The sequence below is a fragment of the Monodelphis domestica genome, chromosome 7 (genome assembly GCF_027887165.1).
Source record: "Monodelphis domestica isolate mMonDom1 chromosome 7, mMonDom1.pri, whole genome shotgun sequence".
NCBI classification, from domain to species: domain Eukaryota; kingdom Metazoa; phylum Chordata; class Mammalia; order Didelphimorphia; family Didelphidae; genus Monodelphis; species Monodelphis domestica.
Genome location: NC_077233.1, coordinates 263,895,244 through 263,918,922, shown reverse-complemented (window position 1 = coordinate 263,918,922; position 23,679 = coordinate 263,895,244). Strand labels below are relative to the sequence as shown.

General features: G+C 35.1%; 1 protein-coding gene across 11 annotated transcripts in view; it reads right to left on the bottom strand.

The window, feature by feature from the left end:
- The window catches only part of RNF38 (ring finger protein 38), a 228,885-nt gene that overhangs the window by 55,983 nt on the left and 149,223 nt on the right, over positions 1–23,679 (bottom strand). For 4 of the 11 annotated variants that reach the window (XM_056806714.1, XM_056806718.1, XM_007497990.3 and 1 more), the window contains one exon: positions 2,363–2,512. The exons of 2 other annotated variants lie outside the window; for them this stretch is intronic. In XM_056806714.1, the coding sequence (XP_056662692.1) occupies positions 2,363–2,512 (150 nt within the window). The remainder of the gene's footprint in view (positions 1–2,362; positions 2,513–23,679) is intronic. 5 more of the 11 variants (XM_056806716.1, XM_007497991.3, XM_016423798.2 and 2 more) reach the window with 2 other exon arrangements.

Sequence of the window (23,679 nt, the reverse complement as noted above, 5' to 3'; positions counted from 1 at the left end):
CTGGCAGAGCTGTATTATTTGAGTTCTATTTGTTGATATTAGGATTGTGTTTTAATGCTCTCAGGTCCTCCTCTCTCCTCCAAACATCTTTTATACAACTCAATCTTCTGTCACCCTTCCCTATGTTTTTCAACTAAGTATGTACTCTATAGTCAGTGTTGCCCTTTGTTATATCACAAGAAATAAAAATGACTGTTAAGAAAAGTACTAGTTATTGATGTTGGGGTCACTAAAATAAACTAGTCCTGTGTAATTACTGCCTAGTTAGAACACAGATCGATCTTTGTGAATGTACCATGTGCTGCTGAAAAGAAGGTGTATTCCTACATCTTGGAGGGATCTATGAGAAAAAACACTATTCACATTCAGAGGAAACACTGTGGGAGCAGAAACACAGAAGAAAAACAACTGCTTAATTATGTGAGTTGATGGGGATATGACTGGGGATGTAGACTCTAAATGAACATTCTAATGCAAACACCAACAACATGGAAATGGGTTCTGATCAAGGACACATGTAATACCCAATGAAATTGCACATCAGCTGCGGGAAGAGTGGGGGGAGGGAAGGAATATGATTCTTGTAACCAAGAAATAATGTTATAAATTGACTAAATAAATCAATTTAAATTTAAAAAAAAAAGAACATGGATTGAATTCAGTGCAAATTACAAGGAAGGATTAAGATAATACATTAGGTAAAAATACAATAGCTCCAATATAATATTCAACTTAGCCCCCATTTCTCAGAGAAGTTTAACATACAACAATAGCCAATCAAATAATTCCAGAAATTGCCTCTAGTAGCAAACAGCTAATCTTCCAGGAAAGCACATATTTAACTACAATGAATTATTCAACAAAGTATTTTTGTTACAAGCTTTCAACTGGCTTTTTAATCTAGAAACTTTGTTTGAGATCATTAGTCTTCACACAAGAGGTGATAACTACTAGGTAAGATTGAAAATAACAATCTAAATACTGCTTTTGGAGCTGAAGGACCATGGGTAAAATCTTAGCTTTGCAACCATAATGCTCTGGGCCTCAGTTTCTCTATCTGTAAAAAAAGTTATTTTGTACTAAATTACTCAGAAGGTCCCTTCCAGGTCCAAATCTATTTTCCAGGAGAATGGTTAGTTTCAAAAAATTTCTTGTGGGGAGGGGGGGAGGTTTACTTTAAAACATTGGTTTCAAGGCAGAAGAAATATAAGATATAAGGGCTAGGAAATGGAAGTTAAAAGTGTGTGACCGAGGGTCACATAGCCAGGAAGTGTCGGATGCAAGGTGTGAATCTAAGACCCTCTGACTCTAGGTCTGGCTCTCTATCCACTAAACCATATAGCTGCATCAACCCACTCCACCAAATTGGCTGTTGATAGCATCAGTAAAAATTATAAGCCAGTCTTCTCTATCTCCTGAGACTTTCCCCTTTATTTACTCCTTTATTATCTGTTATATGAAAGCAGATCCATTCCTGTGCCATAGGAAAACTGTAACCAATTGCAGGTTTTTAAAGGACATAATAATCTACTATAGTTATATATCCTTCATCCTTCAAGTAAGCATTGTGCTTTAATGAAATCTTAAAGATACCCAAAAGGTAGCATTTTAAGAAATATCTCTTTGTATACATATGGTTTTCTCAGAAATCTATGGTTTAGAATTTGTCTAGAAGTCTATGATTTGGAATTTAAGTCTAGTCAAAACACAATTAAATATGCATTTGATATATGTCCATGATTCTTAAGAAAGGGGGGAGGGGAGAGGGTGTTTCCTAACATAAAAAATTAACTTCAAAATCCCAATTTCATTAGCATATAAACTCCAAGTCAAGAATACTTTTTTCCATTCCAGAATTACATCATCCAATGAACCACTTAGTAAGCAGCAATGATGATTAAAACAAAAACAATTAAATCTTAGAATTGCCTTACTCAACTCTCCCACTTCAGTATTTTCATTTATCTTGACTAAGAATCACTGTACTTCCTATGGGTCATTCTCTATCCAGTTCTAAGTCAATTATGCCTACATGGTAAATGACATGGGACCTAAAGGTCAGAAAGCAGCCAAGAGTATTGAGGGAACAAATAAAAGCAATTCAAAAGAAGAAAATCATTCATCAGAACAACTAGCTGAAACAGAAATACTAGAGAAATAACTTGTGGGAAGATATCACACACACACACACACACACACACACACGCACACACACACACACACACACACACACGAGATTAAGTAATCAGATGGTAACCTACAATGACCTAATGATTTCCATTTTCAAGTCAAGTCTTCCTGGAAATAATCTAGAATTTATCTAATACCCTATAGTAGGGGAAGGGTAAACATATATAAGAACCTGGAAGAAAGCTTTGAAGTGGGCATCCTCTTGAACTGTAGTATCCTGATCACTTGGGATGAGAGGGAACAGGCTCTGAAGTCTCACCCTTTCACAAATCACCTTGTTAGGATGGCCAGGTAGAGGTGCTGAATTGGACCCGGGAGAGATCTGGGAAAAAGAGGGAGAAGAAAAGGATAGTTCATGGCTAACAGCACCATTATGGAGAATTCCCATGAGGGAATTTCAAGTATTTGAAAAGTCTAACGATACTGAAAGAAAATCAACAATCACTTTAAAACACTAAATAAAGCAAATACTATGGCAAAAGCTACCTTTGACAATTTAGAGCTTGGAAAAAACCCACAACCATATTGCTTAATTTACAAATATTTGCTCTTCTTTGATCACAAAACTATTTTTTTTCTTAAAAATACTAATTATGAAATCTTAAAAGGTTACAGATGGATAATGCTAGACTCAAATATCCTTAAAGAAAACTATGATAGTTGTGTCTCTTTGAAGGAAAAAAATTTTTTTATGTAAATGGAAATCATTAAAGACCAAAAAGAATTGAGATTGATGTTTTACTATAAAAAAATTCAAGGTGATTAGATATTGGAATCACATTAAGGAAATTTAAAGATAGGGTTTGGTTTGTGGCAAATTCAATAAGAAGAAATATTTCTTTGTTCCTTGAAAAATTATCAGAAAATATTGTGTGGTCATGGAAATCTCCTTCTGTTCAACAAAAAAGGCAACCAACTGATATTTCCAGGAATCTTCAAGCAAAAGAATACATTACATAATCACATGACCCCAGGTGAAGGTTCCAGAAAGTGGAATGCTTACATATTTTAAATGTTTGTCATGAATATAAATTCTTATTAAATATAAGCAATAAGTGAATTATTTATAACTTCAAATTCCTGTAGTCATGTTCAGAGCTGAATAATGTTCAACGACACTAACCTATCACCTACTAATTTAAGGGTAAAGTTCTGTTCTTTTGTGATAAAAAAGAAAGATACCAGGTAAGAATGGGGAACTTTTTCTTTTTTAAACTACCAGTATGGGAAAGAGTGACAAATAGAAATCAATGATGGTGACAAAATAATTCCAGGCAAATGTAGAAAAGGGCACTACAGAAATAAAGTTTTGTTAAGAAATCAATAGGTAACCATGATATAGTTTAAAAAATAACTGGGGTGGGATCAGACTATTATCTTTAACCATTCTTATACATTTTGGGAGATCATTTATGTATTGTACCCATTCTGGTTCTTTGAGATATCTTTGCCACTCATTTAAATTAAAATACAACCTTAAATATTCAGTCAAAAATACGTTACAACAGAGCTCTTTATATAAATGAAATCAACATTATAGCTCTTATGCCTTCAAATCATATCGTTTGCTACATACATACAGTAAAGTACAACTCCTTATATAAGGTAACAACTAGGGTCTTTGTCATTAATCCTATGGGAAGATTTAATTTAGGCAAATTGAATATGATTACATTTAACAGTTAATATAGTTAGAAAAGATAAAAGAGACTAGTACAAAATAAAAAAGAATACAAAGAAAATATTTTTGAGAAAAAACTGGAGTAAGGTATATTCTCGGAGAATAAAAGAGTTATAGAGGAAAGAAAATTTGAGTAGCCTGCCTCTCCCCACGCCCCTCTATATATATATATATGGCAAATGTGAAACTGCAAAATGGATTCCTTTTACTAATTTTAATGATGTTCACTCCTCTAGGTTAAATTTAAATTAATCTGGAAAATGAAAATAAAAATTTTTAACCTAAACTTAATGGATTTATTATTTTGCTAAGTATAGAGCTTCCTCTTTAATAAGTTCAAAACTCCTTGTCTTTGCATACCAGCTAGGAAAAAATTCATCATCTATGCCAATTGTAGTGATAACCACATTAGAGACACTGCTCCCAGATAAGAGATATTCAAGGAGGTCAGAAGCTGTACTTAGAAATCTTGCTACAGTTTATATTCTACCAGCATAGTCTTTGGGAATTCATAATCTCTTTAACAATGAAGTGCTGGAAATAGACTTCGGTCTTTCCAAAGATATAAATAGAAAATGAGTTTAAAATTAAAATTATATTTGGATTTGTATCACTATTTTCATCAAATATACACATTATCTGGAAGCTCTACAGCTTAGTAGTTAGGGCTTGTATTACAAAGAGAAAATAAATGAAGAAAATGAATTAGAGGGAATATAGATATTTATCAAGTCCTTACTGAGTGCTGGGCATCATTCTAAGCACTGGGGATACAGAGAAAAAAATAAAAATAACTATCTGCCAGAATGGTACAACAATACATATACAAACATTTAAATCAAATACACAGCAGATAGAGTTAACTGGGGGGTGGGGTTGGGGGTGAGGAGTGATAGTAGTAGTAGTCAAGGAAATATTAGGAAAGATCTCCTAGAGGAGGTGTAGCTTTAGTTAAGTGTCACAGGAAACCCAGAAACAGCAGACAAGAACATTTCAGACAGACAGTGCAAAGACATAGAGATGAAAGAGGTTCTGTCTAAAGGAAAGAACATAGATTACATAAAACAATGGATTAAAAAAGAACTGGTCTGTGGAATGAAAGATATGTTTCCCTCAAAATCCAAAAAGAAATCTAATCTTATCTTCTATTAATGAACTTTCTGTAATTTATTTTCTTATTAAGTCCCTGAGAAACTTTAGAATCTTTTCTAAATCTAAAATACAAATCCTGGTCTTTCCATATCAGACCAGTATTTTAAAAAGAAAATTGCCTTTACTTCTACTGGCTCAAGGGTCAAAAAAGAAGGAAAGGATGGAAGAAAAGAAGAAAGAAGGAATGTGTTTTTGTGTGCAAACGTAAATGCACTTAGACAAAAGCAGTTAAAATCTAGGCTGCTGAGTGTTTAAGAAGATTTTTAATATAGGTTTCTAGTTCTGGAAGCAACTTTAGAAGTCTACTTGCTTCCATCATTTAGAAATCCAGCAAATGTACATAAAGGGCAAGAATGAGGAAGGCTCAGTAACTTTTCAGTTTGATTTGCAATCTTGAGAATTCTAATATATCAATATGCAAATAAACATAAAAATATTTCTTAAAGTTCAATATAAATCATTTTTGGGGGAAAAAACATTTTTAGCTATTCCTCCTATTCCATGAGTGAAACACACAGCAAAATATTAAATTAGCATTTGTTTCCTACTTGTCTAATATAAATTATCCCTTCAAATTAATATGAATATCCATGAGGAATTTAATATAGTAGTCAAATATGTAATCCCGTCAATTTCCAAGTTCCCTGCAATGATGCAGATGAAAATCCATTATTTGTGTACATACTTGAGGACTCTTGTTCAGGTTCTCCCACATTTACTACTGAGGGTCCACAACCCCTTTTCTTTCTCCTGACATTACAAGACTAACAATGTATCACTTTCGATGTTTATCCATCATCCCTCACTTTTTGTCATGTGGCCAACTTCTCTTCCTTTATCAGACAATTCCTTTATGACATCTTTTAATCTTTCAAAGTTCTTTATTGATTTATTGATTGGCAGCCTGCTCAAACCCTTCTAGAGTGCCTTCCACCATCCTCAGTGTGGAATTAACTAAAAAGACTGAAGTATTCCATATTACTGCCATACCAACAGTAGAATGTTGGTATTAAATAAATTTGTCTGTTTTCCCTCCTGTTTTCCTGGGGAGGTTGGGGTTCATTAAAGGAGTTTTGAAATTTTGCCAAAAATAAATTCCACTCTTATGTTTATGGGGGGAGGGGCGGCAGCAGCTAATTCATGGTAAAATTATTACTTGTCTTATATACATTAATGGAAAAGCTCTGTAGGTTGTCCATTTAATAGCATGCTGTAACTTAGATAACAGAAATTCTTTTAAAATTCTTAAATCTTTACAATGTGGATGTATATAGACCAACCTCCTCTGAGGGATTATAGACTTCTTCCAGAAGGCTGTCCAATGTTCTGGGCTTTGTGGTAATTAACACAATGTTATCTGAAAGAGAGGATTTCCCTATTTAATTTGGACACTGTTGGATCTCCTTCACTACAGTTACAAATATCTTTAATGAGCACAGAGTTTATGGCTCACTTGATTTCTGAATAGTTATTTTTGCTGTTATACCTCTCAAGAATTTTGGAAGGCTTTTGATGTATGGATAGGAGATACTCTCATTTAAAAAAAACCTATAGAGATTAGTTCCCCCCCCCCCCAGCGAATCAAATGCTTTTTGGGGGGTGAAGTGGGAGTAATTAACAATAAGCACAATGGAATCTCACTCCATATATTTTTAAAGTATGAAATGGTAAAGATTCAGTCCATTATTTAATACCACTTCCAAAAACCAACTTGTTTCCTATACTAAGATCCAAATTGAGAATCTCAATTGGTCTATAAATGACTCACAAAGATTTTATTTAGCTGGGACAATGAATGCACAGAGCTTTTCTTAGTGACCCTTTTAGTGAGCCATGTAGCTGCCTCCTTGAGCTAAATCTTGAAGGAAGTCAGGGATGCTAAGAAGAGGCATTTGAGGCACAGTGGGGATAGATAGTGCAAAGGCACAAAGATGGTAGATGGAGTGTCATTATTCTAAGGGCACCATAGTATTTGGAGATAAACTGAATGAATGGAAACTGATGAGCTCATCAAATAAAGAAAAAAGAAGGCCCATGTCAGAAACCTGGGATACGGTTACAATTAATGAAGATACAGCAATAGTGATTAAGAAGCAGTGCACAGGCAGAACATAAAGAGATAAGTATCACAAAGACTCAAAAAAAAGTAAGCAGTTATTAAGTGTCTATTATGACAGGCACTGCCCTAAAAGCTGGAAGAAAGAATAGCAGTCTTAAATACAGCCACTGTGGAATACTAAGGACAAAGCTCTAGCCTGAAGTCAGGAAAACTTGAGTTCCAATCCGGTCTCAGATACTAGCCATGGGACCCTGGGCAAATCACTTAACCTCTATTTGTCTCAATCCATTTTAGAAAGAAATTGCAAACTATTCCATCATCTTTGCAAAAAAAAAAAAACTCAAAGTAACGGAGTCAGACACAAATAAAAAATAACAAATTGTTTCATGGAGTCAAACTCATGCATAACTGCTGATGGAAACAATTCTGTGAGGTAAAGGCTAGCTACGGGTATTATAATGCTTATTTTACAAATAAGAAACTGAGGATGAGAAGGTTAAATGCCTTGGTTATACAGTGTCAGAAACATGATTCAAAACCAACTCTCAGCTGACTCCAAGTCAAGTGCTCTCTCTGCTATTCCTATTGAAAGTTTCAGGGAGGGACAGGGAGACTTTTTCATGACTAAAAATTATACTCTGGGAAGGCTAACCTCAAATTGTATGAAAAGCAATAAGGAAGTTATTATAATTATCCAGAAAAATGAGGGGAAAAATTCTACTAGGTAAGTTGCTGTAGGAATGGAAAGGAGATAGGTGGGAAAAACTAGCAGAATGGATAGGTCTTAGCAAGTTGATCTGAGGTAAAAGAGAGTTCAAGAGCACACACATGTTTCAAGTGTGATTGAAATAGTGGTAAAATAAGCTTTAGAGACCGTGAGTGACTTTGCCCATAGTCATTCAACTAGCATCAAGACACAAGATTTGAACAAAAGTCTCTGAATTCCAAAATTCTTCAATCTTTCAACCATTAAAGAAGAAAATAAGTGTATCAGCAATAGGATAATTGACTACTATATTTACTAGCTATGTGACCTTAAACAAATAGGTGTCCATTTCCTCATCTGTTAAATGAGTTGAACTTAATGGCCTAAGGACCCTTTCGGCTCTGTATCTATTTTTCAAGAGAAGCCTCAATGAAATCTCAGCACATAAGCTAGCAAAGATATTTAAACAGAGGGAAAAAAAATAAGTAAAACCTCATAGAGAATCCAAAGTTCAATTTAAAAATATTCTAATTTGAAGGACAAACCAACTGTTCCTAATTAAAGATAAATTTTTTTTTAATTCCACAGAGAGCATAGCATGGAAGGACAAATTCAAGAATGGCTCAAAAGAGAAATAAAATTAAAGAAATTAGGAATGTTTGTCATAAATTATATAGCTCTCAATGAAGAAAACAGAACTCAATGAAGAATTTTAAAAATTCAACAAAATTGAATCCACATTAGAGGTTCACCTTAATGAAATAGACTGAAAAAAAAAATAACATTTCAAATAAAATATGATAAAGGAAAATAAAAAGATGGGGAGATGTCCTGATATATTTTTTTAATTTTTAGCTCATAAAAATTAAAAGGAATAAAGGGCCCTTACCTAGGAATATACACTATATATCAATGTATGCTAGCTTGATGAAGGTATTTATTAATGTATATACAATGTATCCTACTGTTTCTTTGTGATAATGTTCATTTCCTTGGATTTTTATATTGCCCATTTAATATTGTCAGATATTTATCCTTGTAAAATGTAATATGGGATAAAAAACTACCTGCGTCTGTTCACTTTAACATTAAATATAATAAAAATATCTAACAGGGGCCAGTGAAACACATTTGTTTTTATAAAACTAATACACTAGAAAGAAAATGAGCAAGCCAATCAATAACCCTCAGGGCTATATGAACTTATAGGTTTAAACCTATAAATCAACTAACATTTAAAGTATAATACCCTAAGATGCAAAAAAAAAAAAAAACCTCAGAAATAGAAACACAAAGTATTTTATTAAACTCCTTTTATAAGTCAAGTATGGTCTCAATACTCAAACAAGGGAAAGACAAAACATCAAGAAAACCATGAAATCAATTTCTCTAGTGAACATTAAATGTATTAATTTTAAACAAAATTCTAGCAAAAAGATGTTTTAAATATATTCAAAAAGTAATTTGTTATTACCAAACTGGAATCATATTGGGGAAATAAGTATGGCCTAATATTAGGAAAATAATTAATATAATCATATAAACAAAGATAATAAAGTCTATATTTCAACACATGCAGAAAAGTCCTTTAATACTAAAACGGTATTTGTGTATGTTAAAAAAAAATCAGACATATAAACATAAATTTTAAATTAAAAAATATAAAAACAAAATCATAGGCATGGAAGGGGCCTTTCTTAAATGCAATCAAAAAAAGTATACTGAAAAAGGCGAGCAATGTTCGCAGTGAATAAACACTAGACTCCCAGAGCAAATGGGGTTTACATGTAACCTAGTTCTAGAAATGCTAGCTATTACAATAAAAGAATGAAATCAAAAGCCTTGGAACCTCTAATGGTTTCTTAGAAAAGATTATTAAAGAAACTAATAGAATAAAAAACTTTAGCAAGGTAGCAGGATGCAAAATCCACAGAAATCAAAGAATTGCTATTCAATACCAACAAGAAGAAGGGTCCCTGAAAGTCAAATTGACATGGAATCGCATCCTGTATACACATACTCTGGGCAAATTAACTTTTTAAACATGTGGAATGGTTCACTCATTCTTCAATTGATAGGGATCCTCTGTGTTTCCTTTTTTTGGGGGGTGGGGCATCACAAAAAGAGCTGAGATATATAATTACATACAAGTCATTTTTCTCTATCTCTTTGAGGTATATATAGACCTAATAACAGTGTTGCTGTGTCAAAGGTGGTATCAACGTACATTTTAATACCTTTGGGGACATAGTTCTAAATTTCTTTACAGAATGGCTAGACCACTTCACAGCTCTACCAACAATGCTTAGGTAACAGTTCTCACACAGTCCTTTGACATTTGTGATCCTCCTCCCAACTTTGCCAACCTGATGGATGTGAGGGAGATTGAGTGTTTTAATGTAGATTTCTGCATTTGTGATTTAGATAATTTTTTTCATATGGCTATAGGTTGAATTTTTTTCCTCTGAATTCCCTATTCATATCCTTGGAACTATTTACCAAGAGAATGGCTCTTATGATAATAAATTTGTATATCTTTAAAATAGTTCCTTTTTAGAGATCTTAACTGCAAATTTCCCCCATCTACTTACATGTTTCTCTTCTAAATTTTAGTTGCATTGGTTTCATTTATGCAAAAATCATATATAGTCAAATTTGTCCATTTTGCCTACTGTGATAATCTTTATTTCTTACTTGACCATGAACTCTTCCTAGTCATAAACCTGACAAGTAATTTTATTTCTAAGTAACATGACCATTTGGCATACAAAGTGAGATGTTGGTCTCTACCTTGTTTCTGCCAGATTGCTTTCCAACATTTGCCAAATTATCTGACTTCAATAAGCTGGGATCTTTGGGTAGGATCACTACACTAAACTCTGTACCTATTTGCTTTCTTAACCAATATCAAATTGTTTTAATGACTGCTACTTTGCGATACAGTTTAAAATCTGGTAGTGTTAGGTCCCCTTCTTTTCTACTCTTTTTCATTATTTCCCTAGAGATTTCAGATTCTTTGCTCTAGACTTTTATTTATTTCTAACTCTATAGTTTTTTGTAGTCGTTCCTGTTCTAAGTCCTACCATGAATAGCTGAAAACCTTGGATAAATAAACAACTGCTGACCCCATATATTTATGTGCTCTCTCTCCCTGCTCCTACCCTTCTGCTCCAGTCTGACTCCAGTATACATGTATGTGCTCTTCTACCTCAAGTCCTCCCCCAATCCCCTACCCCCATGAAAGTGAAAGCAAAAGAACTGATCCTGGGTAACTCCAACTGCTAAAGGGGGATAGGGGGTCTTACTTTAATATAATTTAGCAAGTATTGTCAATTTTATGTTGCCTGGCCCTAACCACACACAATTAATATTCTATTATTTAGATGTCTCTTATTTAAAGTGTTTTGTGGCATCATGTTAAATTATAAAAGCAGTCACCCAAACTTCTTGGTACTAGTTTCTTTTAAAAGGAAATGTAGATCAGTGGAAAGACTAGACAAATAAAAACAGAAGAAAATAGAAACAATATAAGCCCAATTAGATAAAAGTAAGGACATGGATGAAGGCATTCCTCTTTTATAAAAACTCTTAGAAAGCAGTCTGGAGAAAATTAGGCTTAAACAAACATCTTATATTTTCTACTCTTCTCCCCACCCAACTCGCAATTAGAAGAGAATGAGATCAAGTATCTTTTTGCAGTCATGCCTACGAGAGGATTTTTAACCAAACAAAGGTACAGAAGGAAACTAGAAGAAAATTCTGACTTCATAAAATTAAAGAAGTTTAATGCAAATGAAGACAATTAAAAATGAAACAGTAAAGTAATTCCATCAAATATTGATTAAAGTCTAATATTCAAATTTTACAAGGAATTGACTACAAAAGATTAGTCAAAGGATATGGACTATATTTTCAAAAGATTACAAGTCATAAATGATACTATGAAAACATGGTTGTAGCATCCCAAGCATATTCACATCTATGAAATATAGATGACTGTATTACTACTGTGTCTCCAAGCATGAGGCTTTACCGATAAGCTTTGTGAAGGTAACCTTGACCTGATCACGAGACCTATTGCCCAACACAAGTCCATTAAGATGTTCGGAGACTTGCCCGGGAAAGTGTGGTTATGTCCTACACGCCCAAAAGGTGTTCCCTCTACCTTGCCACCCAATCTTAATTGTCTATACTTTGTGATGTGGTTACTACGTCCTTGGGAGTACCGCCCAAGCAGGACATGAATAAATTCAGAGGCAATCCCATGAACTTCCTCTTGGCCTTTCTCCCTTCCATGGAGCTCCACTGGGCTCCTCAATGACTATGTCTCTCTCTTCTTGACCTTCTCCTTCCCTGAGGCTGTAACCATCTCGGCCTGCATTCTCTATCTTAATCTCCTCAACCACCTTGTATTCCATTATCCTCATTTTCCGCCTTAAGGAAAATCATAGGGGTTGCCTGCCCTATCCAATCACTGATTTGTCGGTGTCTTTCATTTCCACCCTGGTTCTCGGTCCCTATCTCTCCTCGGTCCCATTACAAAGGTGAGCCCCTTCCCTTGTGGGACCCTGCTGGTCAGGGAAGTCCATTAAGGAAAACCCCACAATGGTCCATATCACCAACAGGAAGAGAAATGCCAATTCAAACCACTCAGGTTTTGCCTCATACCATGCAAATTGGCAAAAAAAAAAAGGGGGGTGGGGTGGGGGGTGGAGATAAACAGCCAATATAAGAAGTGCTGTGGAAAAGCAGATACAGACACAATGTTCATAGAGCTTTATTTCAATTTGGAATTATGGAAGGAAAGTAGCTCAAATGTACATGCCTTTCATCAAGGCTTTGACTAAAGATTTATCTAGAAGAAATCAAAATCTGAAATGGATAATGTTCAAAATATTCCTAGCAGCACTTTTTGTAGCTGCAGAGAATTAGAAACAAAGTTATCCTCCACCAACTTGGGAAATAGTTTTTAAAAAAACCAACACTCTTCATAAATGTAGCGAATTGTCTATGCCATAAATTACAAGACTTTGGATAGATGTGAGAAAAATGTATATAAACTGATATATTACAAAGTAGTACTAAGAAACGAGACAACCCATTCCTACAACAGGTAAATGAAAAGCTTATGAACACCAAACTAACCATGGGTAACTGAAAAAACAACAACAAAACAGGAGATCTTGAAGGAGATATAATGAAATATAGTCCTTTCCTCATGTAAGGTGAGAGTGACTACTCTGACAGAATACTTTCTACACTGTTAGATATAGAGAAATGTAATGTTTTTGTTTTTCATAAACACAAATCAGGTTAGGAAATGAGCACTGACAGCAGAAAAAAAGAAGATCAATAAAATTTATTTTTGTAATTGTCTGGAGACTAGCTAATAAAATTGGTTTTAAATGGAAATGGGGGAAAGGGCTACCTATGATTTCCCATGTAACATATTATATGTGTATTATTAAAGAAATGATTACTGAACATCTAGAAAAAGAAGTAAATCATTACAAAAAACCAATGTGGCTCCAGTAAGAACAGGTTATGCCAGACTAACATCACTTTTTTTTTTTGGTCAGGGTTACTGAAGTGGAACGTTAAGAGGTGGTATCATTTACATCTAGATATTTAAAAAAGCATTTGATAGAAGTAGCTCATTCTATTCTTGTGATAAAGATGGAGAGGTAGGCTAAAAAAAATTTAGAAAATTTTAGAATTAAATGGGGGGGGTGCGCATCTGGGTAGCTCAGTGGGTTGAGAGTCAGGCCTAGAGATGTGAGGTCTTAGGTTCAAATCTGACCTCAGACACTTTCCAGCTGTGTGACCCTGGGCAATTCACTTAACCCCCATTGCCTAGCCCTTACCACTCTTCTGCCTTGGAAACAATACAGTATTGATTCCAAGAGGGAAGGGAATGGTTTAAAAATAAAATAAAACAAAACAAAATAAAAAAGAATTAAATGCCTAGACTTAAAGGGTAGCCATTAATAGTTCAATATTAACTTGGGAGAGAACATTACCATTGGAATACTCCAAGGACCTGTGCTTAGCCCTATTTAAGAAATGTTTTCAGTGATATGAATAAAATCTGAAGGCACCCTTCCCCAACATATGTCACAAAGTTGATAGAGTAGGTAATACTTTAGGATGGCAGAATAAGGATCCAAAGAGATAAGCTAGAAGAATGAGCTGAAAATGATGGAATTTAATAAGCACACGTGTGGGCTTACATTTACATTTTTTTTTAATCAACCTTTTTAAGAGTGTAGGTCACAGAATTGGCAGGTAGGTAGTACAGTGGATAGAGAGGCTTGTCTGAAGTCAGGAAAACCCATCTTCTTGAATTCAAATTTGGCCTCAAAATACTTACTAGTTGTATGGCCCTGGTCAAGTCACTTAACCTTGTTTGCCTCAGTTCCTCATCTGTAAAATGAGCTGAAGAAGGAAATGGCAAACTACTACAGTATCTTTGCCAAGAAAACCCCCAATGGAGTCATGATAAGTTGAATATGACTAAAAGTCAGTACAAAAGTCAGTACAATAGTCAAAGAATCACAAAATGTTAGAGTTGGAAGAAGCCTAAGTAGCCATTTAATCTAATTTACACATGAATATATTCCCTAATAACATACCTGACAAGTATTTGTCCACTTTCTATTTGAAAACCTGGAGAGAAGAGTGGCAGAACAGGCAGATTCAACAAGATTCACTATTTCTTGTGGGCCATTACTTTCAAATAGCTCTTATTATCAGAAAGGGTTTTTTTTCCTCACATGAATTCTAAACTGGCCTCTTTGCAATATCCATCTGAGGCCAAACGAGTCTTAATACTCCCTCCACATGACAGCACTACAAATGCTAGAATACAGTTTCATATCCCACTGGCTCTTCTTTTATTTAGTCTAAATATGCCTATTTTCTTCAACCAATCCTCATACCATGAACTCAAGACCTTTCACAGAACATCCTGGCTGCCCTCCTCTGGCCATTCTCCAACTTTTCAATGTCCTTTTTAAACCATGGTGCCTAGAACTAAATGCAATATAAATGAAGTCTGATATGGTTCTGCTTCCTGGAGATCTTCAAGAAAAGACTTGTATAATCACTTGTTGCTGTCAAAGTAGAGGGGATTCTTTTTTAAAGTACAGGTTGGACTATATAGCCTCAAATCTCTTCTAACTCTCAAATGCCATAAAGAAAGAGATTTGGTTTTAGAGAGAAGGTAAGATCAGCAAATTACCCAAATGGTTTAAATCTTCTGAGCAGTTCAAAGCAAGAACAGCATACCTGTATCTAGGGCAATATACCAACTGAAAATGACATAGAAAGTGGTTTGCAAATGTGGTCTTAAGGACAAATGAAAAAGTCTTAGAACAGCTTAGGGAATATGATCAAGGGTAAACAAGACAAAAGCTACTACAACGGAGCAATAAAGTCCCAAATAGAGTAAAAAACAATTTTCTCCTAAGTTTCTTTTTCAAAGCATGCATGTACACTTAAAAACATTTACTGAATTAAAACATACAATTTTTCTCATTAAAAAAGGTATATATTTTATATTCTGATAGTTTCACTGCAAATGCACATTTTTCTTAGATTGCAGAATATACAGTAAAACTGTCCACCAGAAAAGGGACTGTGAAAAGAATTTTATGTAGACAACCTGAAATGAACATACCATACCTAAGCATTGTCCTTGGGCTAAAATCAGGAATTGGAAATTTGACTAATGGAAGAAATTCCAAATATGTTTGAAGTCACTTTGGTAATTAAAAATTAAGTTGTCCTGGAAGAAAGATCAGCAAAGGTTATCTGGTACTCAGGGAATTACACCCCCAGTTCACCTCCAGAGGATACTCCCCATTTAACTAGTTCATATTGAGTGAAAATTTCATTGATGTTGAATTGCCAGATTTTAGTTTGAAAAATGGAGTTTCTTTTGGTTATGCAGGGAATTATATAATATACCCATCTGTAGCATCTGTCTGGGGACTGTGTTCACTTTCATTAGTTTGAAAAATATCTAGGAGTTTTACAGAATGCAAGTTCAAGTTAGAATTGTTATACCACAGTCAAAAAAGCTAATATGATCTTTGCTGCATTTAAAGAGAGCTCTCAGGAGATAGAAAATCATTCCAAATGTTGCTCTGATGAGACCCCATATGTGATACTTTGTTTAGTATTGTTCACAACAGTTTAGGAAGGATACTAAAAGGCTAGATAAGAGTGCCTTTAGAAGAGGGTGACCAGGGGAGCAACCAAGGTGGCTCAGTGTATTGAAGGCCAAGTCCAGAGATCGGTGGCCTCAGATACTTTAGTGTGACCCTGGGCAAATCACTTACTCCCCCCCCCCCCCCCCCTCCCGTCTAGCCCTTCCTGATCTTAGGTCAGGGAATTAATACATAGCATTGAACCTAAGATAAAGGTAAGGGTTTAAAAAAGAGAGAGGGGGTGACCAGGAAGAGGACAATCAGGATAGTGACAGGTCTTATTCTGTATTTACAGTATGCACATTTTCAAACAGAAATTCCTAGTGGAACAAAGGACCATGCTCCAGAAAACTTAACCCTTTCAAACTCAAAGACTGCCACTCTCCTCATCCCCAATCATTTCCTCTACTAGTGAGGCCCCACTCAGCTCTCTATATTCTAGGGAGGTCCAGCCATGTTTCATTTTATTTCTCAGTCATCATATCATCAGTTGTTCCAAGCTACCTCCTCCTTTTTCAGTTCTGGAATCATAATCGAGTATATAAAACTATATAACTATGTGTGTATATATATATATATATATATATATATATATATCTTCTCTGTAACTTTCCAAGTTTAAATAATTAGAAACCATGTTTCTTCAGGTCAGAGTCCACTTCTACTTTTATATTCCCCTTATTTAACAGAGCTTGACAATAGTAAATGCTTAAGACATGCCTTTTTACGTATGATTTCAATCTAACATATCACTCCAACCCCACTTCTCTGCTCAGGGAGTAAGACCATGGGGGGGGGGGGGGGCGGCGGGGGACTTTACAAGCTAATTTATCAACTAAATTTGACACTATATACAATTCTTCAATTATGTCACGGAACCAGAAGCAACAGATGTCACTTACAAAGGATTAACATAGGTCTATTGATCAAGAAAAGGGATTCACCTTGAATATTTTTTCTAAGACTCTACTTAGGACCTTAAGAGCCACATTTTTCTGCATGTTTATTTAAGTTGTTTCCATCAACGTTTTTCTCCAACCATTACTACCATGCTTATATTAAAGATACTATTCAGGGCAGCATTTTCACTGCTACTGATTTATCAACTATAATTGTCACTGACTCCTGTAAACTACAATCAACACTGTACTCCATACTGTTAGATATCCCTTATTAAAGAATAAACTCATTTCTAACCCTTATTGACCATGCTGTTCATAGTTAGTAATGAGTGATTACCATCACAATCCCCCTCTTAGGCAGTGTATTAAAAAGGGGGGTTAATTTCTACCCTGAGGGGTTCAGCCTTTCAGTATTAAGAGGAAAAGAGTGGAGACCTTCCCCTTCTCAAAGCCGGGTACAGGGGAGACAGCTGATGTTTAGGTTGGCTCAGAGAGAGGAGAGGGGATTTGAAGATTTTCCCCCTTCTGCTTTCCCTCTTTAGCTAAAGCTGCTCTCCCCAATTCACTCTTGTCCTCCCCCCTCCACTACTCGAGAACAAAGGGTCTCCCCTTGATCTGTCCACTCACACTCAGCTTGGGGAACAGATAACTTTTAATGTCAATTCAATCAGGTAATACAAAAGGAATAACAGGCTAGGAAGAATGGGAAAAGGGGGTCCCTATCTCTAAACCCTTTCCCTTCCCTCATCGAGTTGGGGGGGGGGGGGGGGGGACGGACTCAGGCCTTGGCAGTCTAAGCTCCCTGAGAGAAAGTCAGATTGACTCATCCCTGGGCAACAGGAGCTTAGGTAAAGTCTGCTCGGGTTTCTCTTCAGAAAATCCCTTCAATTGGAAGTGTTGCAGGAACGATTTCTAGTCACCAGTAGGAAAAGTGGGTAACCCTCAGGAGAAAGTCTTTTTTTCACCCTCTCCCTTCCACTTCTCAATACTGGGAGCCTGAGAGATCAACTCCTCTACCAGCCACAGTCATCTCCTCCAAATTCCAAACACCTAGAGCCCCCTCCCCCATCAAGGTAATCAATTTCACACACTCTTCAGACTGGCACTTTTTCTTTTGTGTTAGCCTCTGTCACAGCAGGTCCCTACATGGAAAGTAATTTCAAGTAGAATCTTATTAAAAACAGAATCTGAAATCTTGGTAAAGTAGAAAAGATCTCTGATAATAAGTAACTTCAGACCAACCCTTAGCTACATGTTTTTATCATGACATTCCTCTTATCTGGATGGTAAAAAGCTCTTCAGTCATGAGATTATCCCTGCGCTTTTTTCCTATGTCCAATGCATTAAAAATTTGGGGAAAAGAAGTATATAATTCTATGGGCAGTAGGTTACTGTATCTAAATGCTAGGATTTCATTTAGTGTCTCAAGTTGACTCAATTCAGCTTTGTCACTTTCTCACTCTGGGGAACAACTAAGACAATATAGGTGCATATCTATTGTAATGGTATAGATGGGCTTCCCCAAGAGTTGTTTTCAATGTAAATTTTTATGTATTAAATTCTCTCTTCCCATTTTCATCCTTAAAACAGTAAATGCATTCACCAAAGGAAAAAACACTGACCATCTTATACTGACTGGATATAATAAATGCTGTAATTTTTAACAAACCGTTTCCTTACCATGATTTTGAAACTCTTTCAAAGTAAGTCATCAAATATAAATGGAGGTAGGGGCAACCTGTGTATGTGTTGGAGGGACATAATATAAAAGGGGGAAAAAACACATGATTACAATTTAACCGATATGATAAACTTAAAAGAATCATTCTGTTTGTGTAAAAAAAAACTCCTTTCTCTCCTAATATTTTCTATAGAATAGTATTTATCCTCTAATTGAAGCTACTGACTAAATGGTATAAGCTAAAAAAACATTCAGAAACATGGCAAAAATGATTCAAAGTAAATTGTAAATTAACAAATCATACAGTATATACACCAAAACAAAGCTGCACAGCTTTGTTTTATTTTGTTTAATTTTATTGTTTGATTTATGTTCGTTTTTTGTTTAATTTTATTTTCCTAAATTCTTTAATTCAATTAAAAAAATTTTTGTTACAAACTCCCTTACACATGTATTGAATCTTCAGGATTAGTTCCCAATTTAAAGAAGTTGTTATTTGTGAATGAACTACACTGAACTCTAACAGGATAGACCTATAATTTCTTATATAAATAATCTCTGAAATGAGTAGTATACTTTATGTAGGAAGTAATTTCCTAGAAAGTTTCCGAAAATGTGAATTTTCTGAACTGTCTTGACTACTTCCTATAGTTGGATCTTAACAGGAAAAAACCTAAGCACAAGTCACCCTCCATCACCCTCACAATTCATTTCAAAGAGTAATTTGTTTTCATCAGTGAGAGCATTTGCATCCAATTCTTCTATATATTTGTTCCAAATAGAGCATTTGTATCTAATTCTTCTATATATTTGTTACAATCTATATATCATCAGGTTATTTAAAAATAATAAAAAGTACATCAAAATAACTAACATATATGTGTATATATATCAAGTGATGATAAATAACTAATAATAATCAATTTTTAAATTTTCCTTTAACTACAACTAGATGACTCATAATAGAAGGATCACAGCAATGCAGAAGAGCATTAGCACATAAAACAAAAATCAAAAAAAGAAGCAGTTCAACTTAGATTTTCAGCCTTATTTCTTTGTTTCCCTAATGTTCAACAGGCTAGAATGTGCTCTATCAATTGCTGACTATTAAATTCCTACCAGTATTTTAATGACCTGGTCAAAAGACAAAAACCTCTATAAAGACTTTGCTAGAAGTTTTTGCCAAAAGTTCCTTCTCTTCTCTTGTCAACTCCCAGAAAATTCTTTGGCTTTACCTCTTTTATAGCATTAATACTACCTTTGAAGGTGTCAGTGTTTAGGCATTCAGTTTGTAGTCAGAGGACCTGAATACAAATTCTAGTTTCACAACATACCATGGTGAGTCACCACCTCTCTGGGCCTCATTCTCTTATAAAATGAGGGAACAGAAGCAGGTAACATATAGTAGGGGATTGGGGGGGGAGGGGGGGTGCACGCCTTGGGACCAGGAGGTCCTGGGTTCAGGTCCTATCCCTCACATGTCCTGGCTGTATGACCCTAAAAATGTCATTTAATCGCTCCCATGCTTGGGAGTTGAAGAAAAAGTGTTACCTTTCACTGGTAGGTGGCATTTCCTCACCTTATGCCAATGAAAACACAAATCTAGTTCTTATTCCCTGAATCATAATACAATGTCTGTATCAATAAATATTTGTGCTCAAACAGTTCGATGCAAGGGGAGGAGGGCTGCAATTTGAACAGTCTAGTAGTGCTATATCTGCTTTCATACTTTCCTGAAGTTGTAAAGTGTAGGAAACTTCTCTTTATGGGGAAAGAGACCACTTTATTTTTATTATTATTTTTTTAACCCTTACCTTCCATCTTGGAATCAATACTGTGTATTGGCTCCAAGGCAGAAGAGTGGTAAGGGCTAGGCAATGGGGGTCAAGTGACTTGCCCAGGGTCACACAACTGGGAAGTGTCTGAGGCCAGATTTGAACCTAGGACCTCCCATCTCTAGGCCTGGCTCTCAATCCACTGAGCTACCCAGCTGCCAACCCCTTTATTATTAAACTAATAAACAAAGCTCATTTGATTTTTTTCTAATTATTCCAAACCATTAAGGGTTTAAGAATGTGCATTCTAATGACACTTTCATCTGATGGTACTAAAGTCTACCCCTCCTCTGAAAAATGGATAATAGAGAAACAGAAAGAAATCTAGAGAGAATTCTGGAAGCCAAAATCTTTCTGATTCTGTTGGCTAATGAGATGGTTTCTTAAAAGGAGACACACTGACCACAATTCATTTTGCTCAGAAGTGGTTATACTAGCCTGGGGATTCATGGTGAATGAGAGGGAGTCCATCCTAAAAAGACTTTTTTGGGAGGATTTTGAGTCTAGCAAGAGACAAAATGATGAAGATCTAGAGGGAGGTGGTTGAGCTGAAGCAAGCCATATGCTGTTGAGAGTGTATGGGTACCAGTGACAGATTCATTGGGATAAAACAGCAGAGGATGGATCAGAACTCTCCTCCTTCCTCCATATTAGGGTGCTTAAATTTATGGAAACCACCAACTATTCCCCACTGCCCATCTGTAAACTTCTTTTCATTACCCCTAAAAAGGCATGTAGAGGGTAAGGATGAGGAAAGAAAAGTAAATAGTCCTAGTATCATCCTAAAACTGAAAGCCTGTTTATATAAATGTTTTACTTGTATCTATGCTATTTAATGCAGCAAGTAAACTATGATTATTTGTTCCCAACTATTTCTTATTTGAAAAAAGGTGGAGAAATGTGTAACAAAAAATAAGAATCAAGTGTTAGGGAAAGCTCCCTTCACAAACTGCTGACACTTATAAGAAGCTGATATTAATAACTGAAAATAAGATGATTACTGGCACTGGAATAGTCATTTTGAGTGTGAACCTCAGCTGTTCCTGTGCCCAAGTTACTTAAGGGCAAAGAGAAAACACCTGGGGTTTGTTATTGGGTGCCAAGAAAGATCATGTTTTCTTGACACTACCATTCCTACTGTTAGATCACACCAAGAAATAATCTTGATTTAATATTACATATTTCCTTGCTTCCCCCTCTCTCAAAATATCAGATTCAATTTATATAGATCTCTTATTATATTAAGTCAGCATGCATTTTGGGAAAATGTGCAGCACTTTGATACAACTGAGCACATTGGTGAAAAGAATGCAGGAGCCACAAAGATCAGAGTTCAAATCCTGTCTCCAGGCACTAGATGTATGACCCCAAGTTCTTCTACCTCATCTATGAAAGGAAGAATACCTACTTCAGAGTTGCTTTGAGTACTAAATGAGATTACTTAAGGAAAAGTGTTTTACAAATCTGAAAGCATTAATAAATGTTAGCTTTTATTATCATCACACTGCATGGAGAGAGTTCCCAGAATGCCAAATTACTGAGATCTTTTTAAGCAAGATTTTGACATATACAAATCTTACTCAGCACAAATCAATTTGTCTACACTACACCTGACTGTGAGAAATCTAGTTGAGCTCTTTAAAGTTCTTTTGTTCTGTTAAGTATAATGCTTACAGACCTCAATTCAAACAGCATAAATATTCATAAAAATATAAATAGGTGGCTCAGTGGGTAGAGAGTCAAGCCTAGAGAAAGGAAGTCCAGGATAAAATCTGGTCTCCAACACTTGCTAGCTGTGTGACTCTGGGCAAGTCACTCAACTCCAATTGCCTAGACCTTACTGCTCCATTCTGAGACAAAGGGATTTGAAGTTTTTTAAAAAATACAAAGACACAAAAATATTTAAGGGGGAAGGTGATAGCAATAACTCCTTTCTCTCTTTCCCTAATTGAGCTCATCATTTTTTCATTTGCTATTTTCACAATACAAATATAAAGGATATATCTAACTCACAAAGATTTGGCTTCTATTAATGGATTTACTATAACAAAATTTAACTCCAAAAAAATAGCACTGAGTCTTATGACAAAGTAGGTAAAATGAATCCTTTGTGATTCAGTAAATGGGAAGTGAGAAAACTAATGTATGATGTGTATGTAATATAAGCATTCACAAGACCAGCTGGTACATACAGATAGTCTACCATGTGGACAATAGAAAGTTCAATTCACTTTAAGCAGCTGGTATTGAACTAGCAACTACACAATGGATAAATCTGTTTTTTTCTTTACTAAATTCTTACTACTTCAAGTAACCAATTTTTTTATATGTTGTAATAGGAAGTTGTGTCAAGTTTGTTAATCAATTTACATAGATGAGTCTAGATTTCACTCATTAGTTTCAACAAGACCTTTTCAGAGTGAAAGTTTTCCAGCCCAACTAAAAACTGGTAATGTTTAATATTCACTATAAATCAAATTGTATGCTATTTTAATCCACCATCATTTTATGATGCTTTATCATCAAGCAAAACACTCAGCCTATTTCAAATGTTAGCTTGGTTTTATAACTAATTTTATCAAAATAATAATTTTTTTAAACTATGGCCTACCATTGCATAATCCAAATTCAAAGATAGTTTCTTTTTAAAAGTTGGTAACAATCCCTGAGCAAGCATTTCTGGAAAGTTAGGGAAAATGACAAAAATCTTGCCATGGTATGAAGTGGGGAGTGGAAGGGTTGATTCTACTCACATCAGTTGGGGATACATTCTCTGTTATGAACTTTCCCCCTCCTCCCATGTAGCTCAAAGTTATCACAAGTATTTATTAAATGCTTACTATATGCCAGGCACTGTGGGGAAAGGTGATAAATTCTGGCTTTAGGATATTTTAATCTACTAAGGGATTCTCAAAAGAATTAATAGGCAGATATTCTGGAATAAGTTAGGCTAATTTAATATACTTTCATTAAAAAGCTCATCTTATTTTAATTGGTGTAATATAAGCTTATATTATCTGGCACATACTTAAAATATTATGTAGTTTAAGAAAGCTAACTCAAGTTGAAGCTCACTTCTGTTGGCTCCCAGTTGTGAGACACCATGGAGCAAATTACTTATCATTCCTGAGCCTCAGTTTCCTCCTCTATAAAATGAGAGGGTAGAACAAATAGTCTTTGGGATTGCATTCAACTCTAGAACTATAATACTATGGATCCTATATAGACAATTAGTAAACAAAAAATATTCTGGGAGCCCTTTC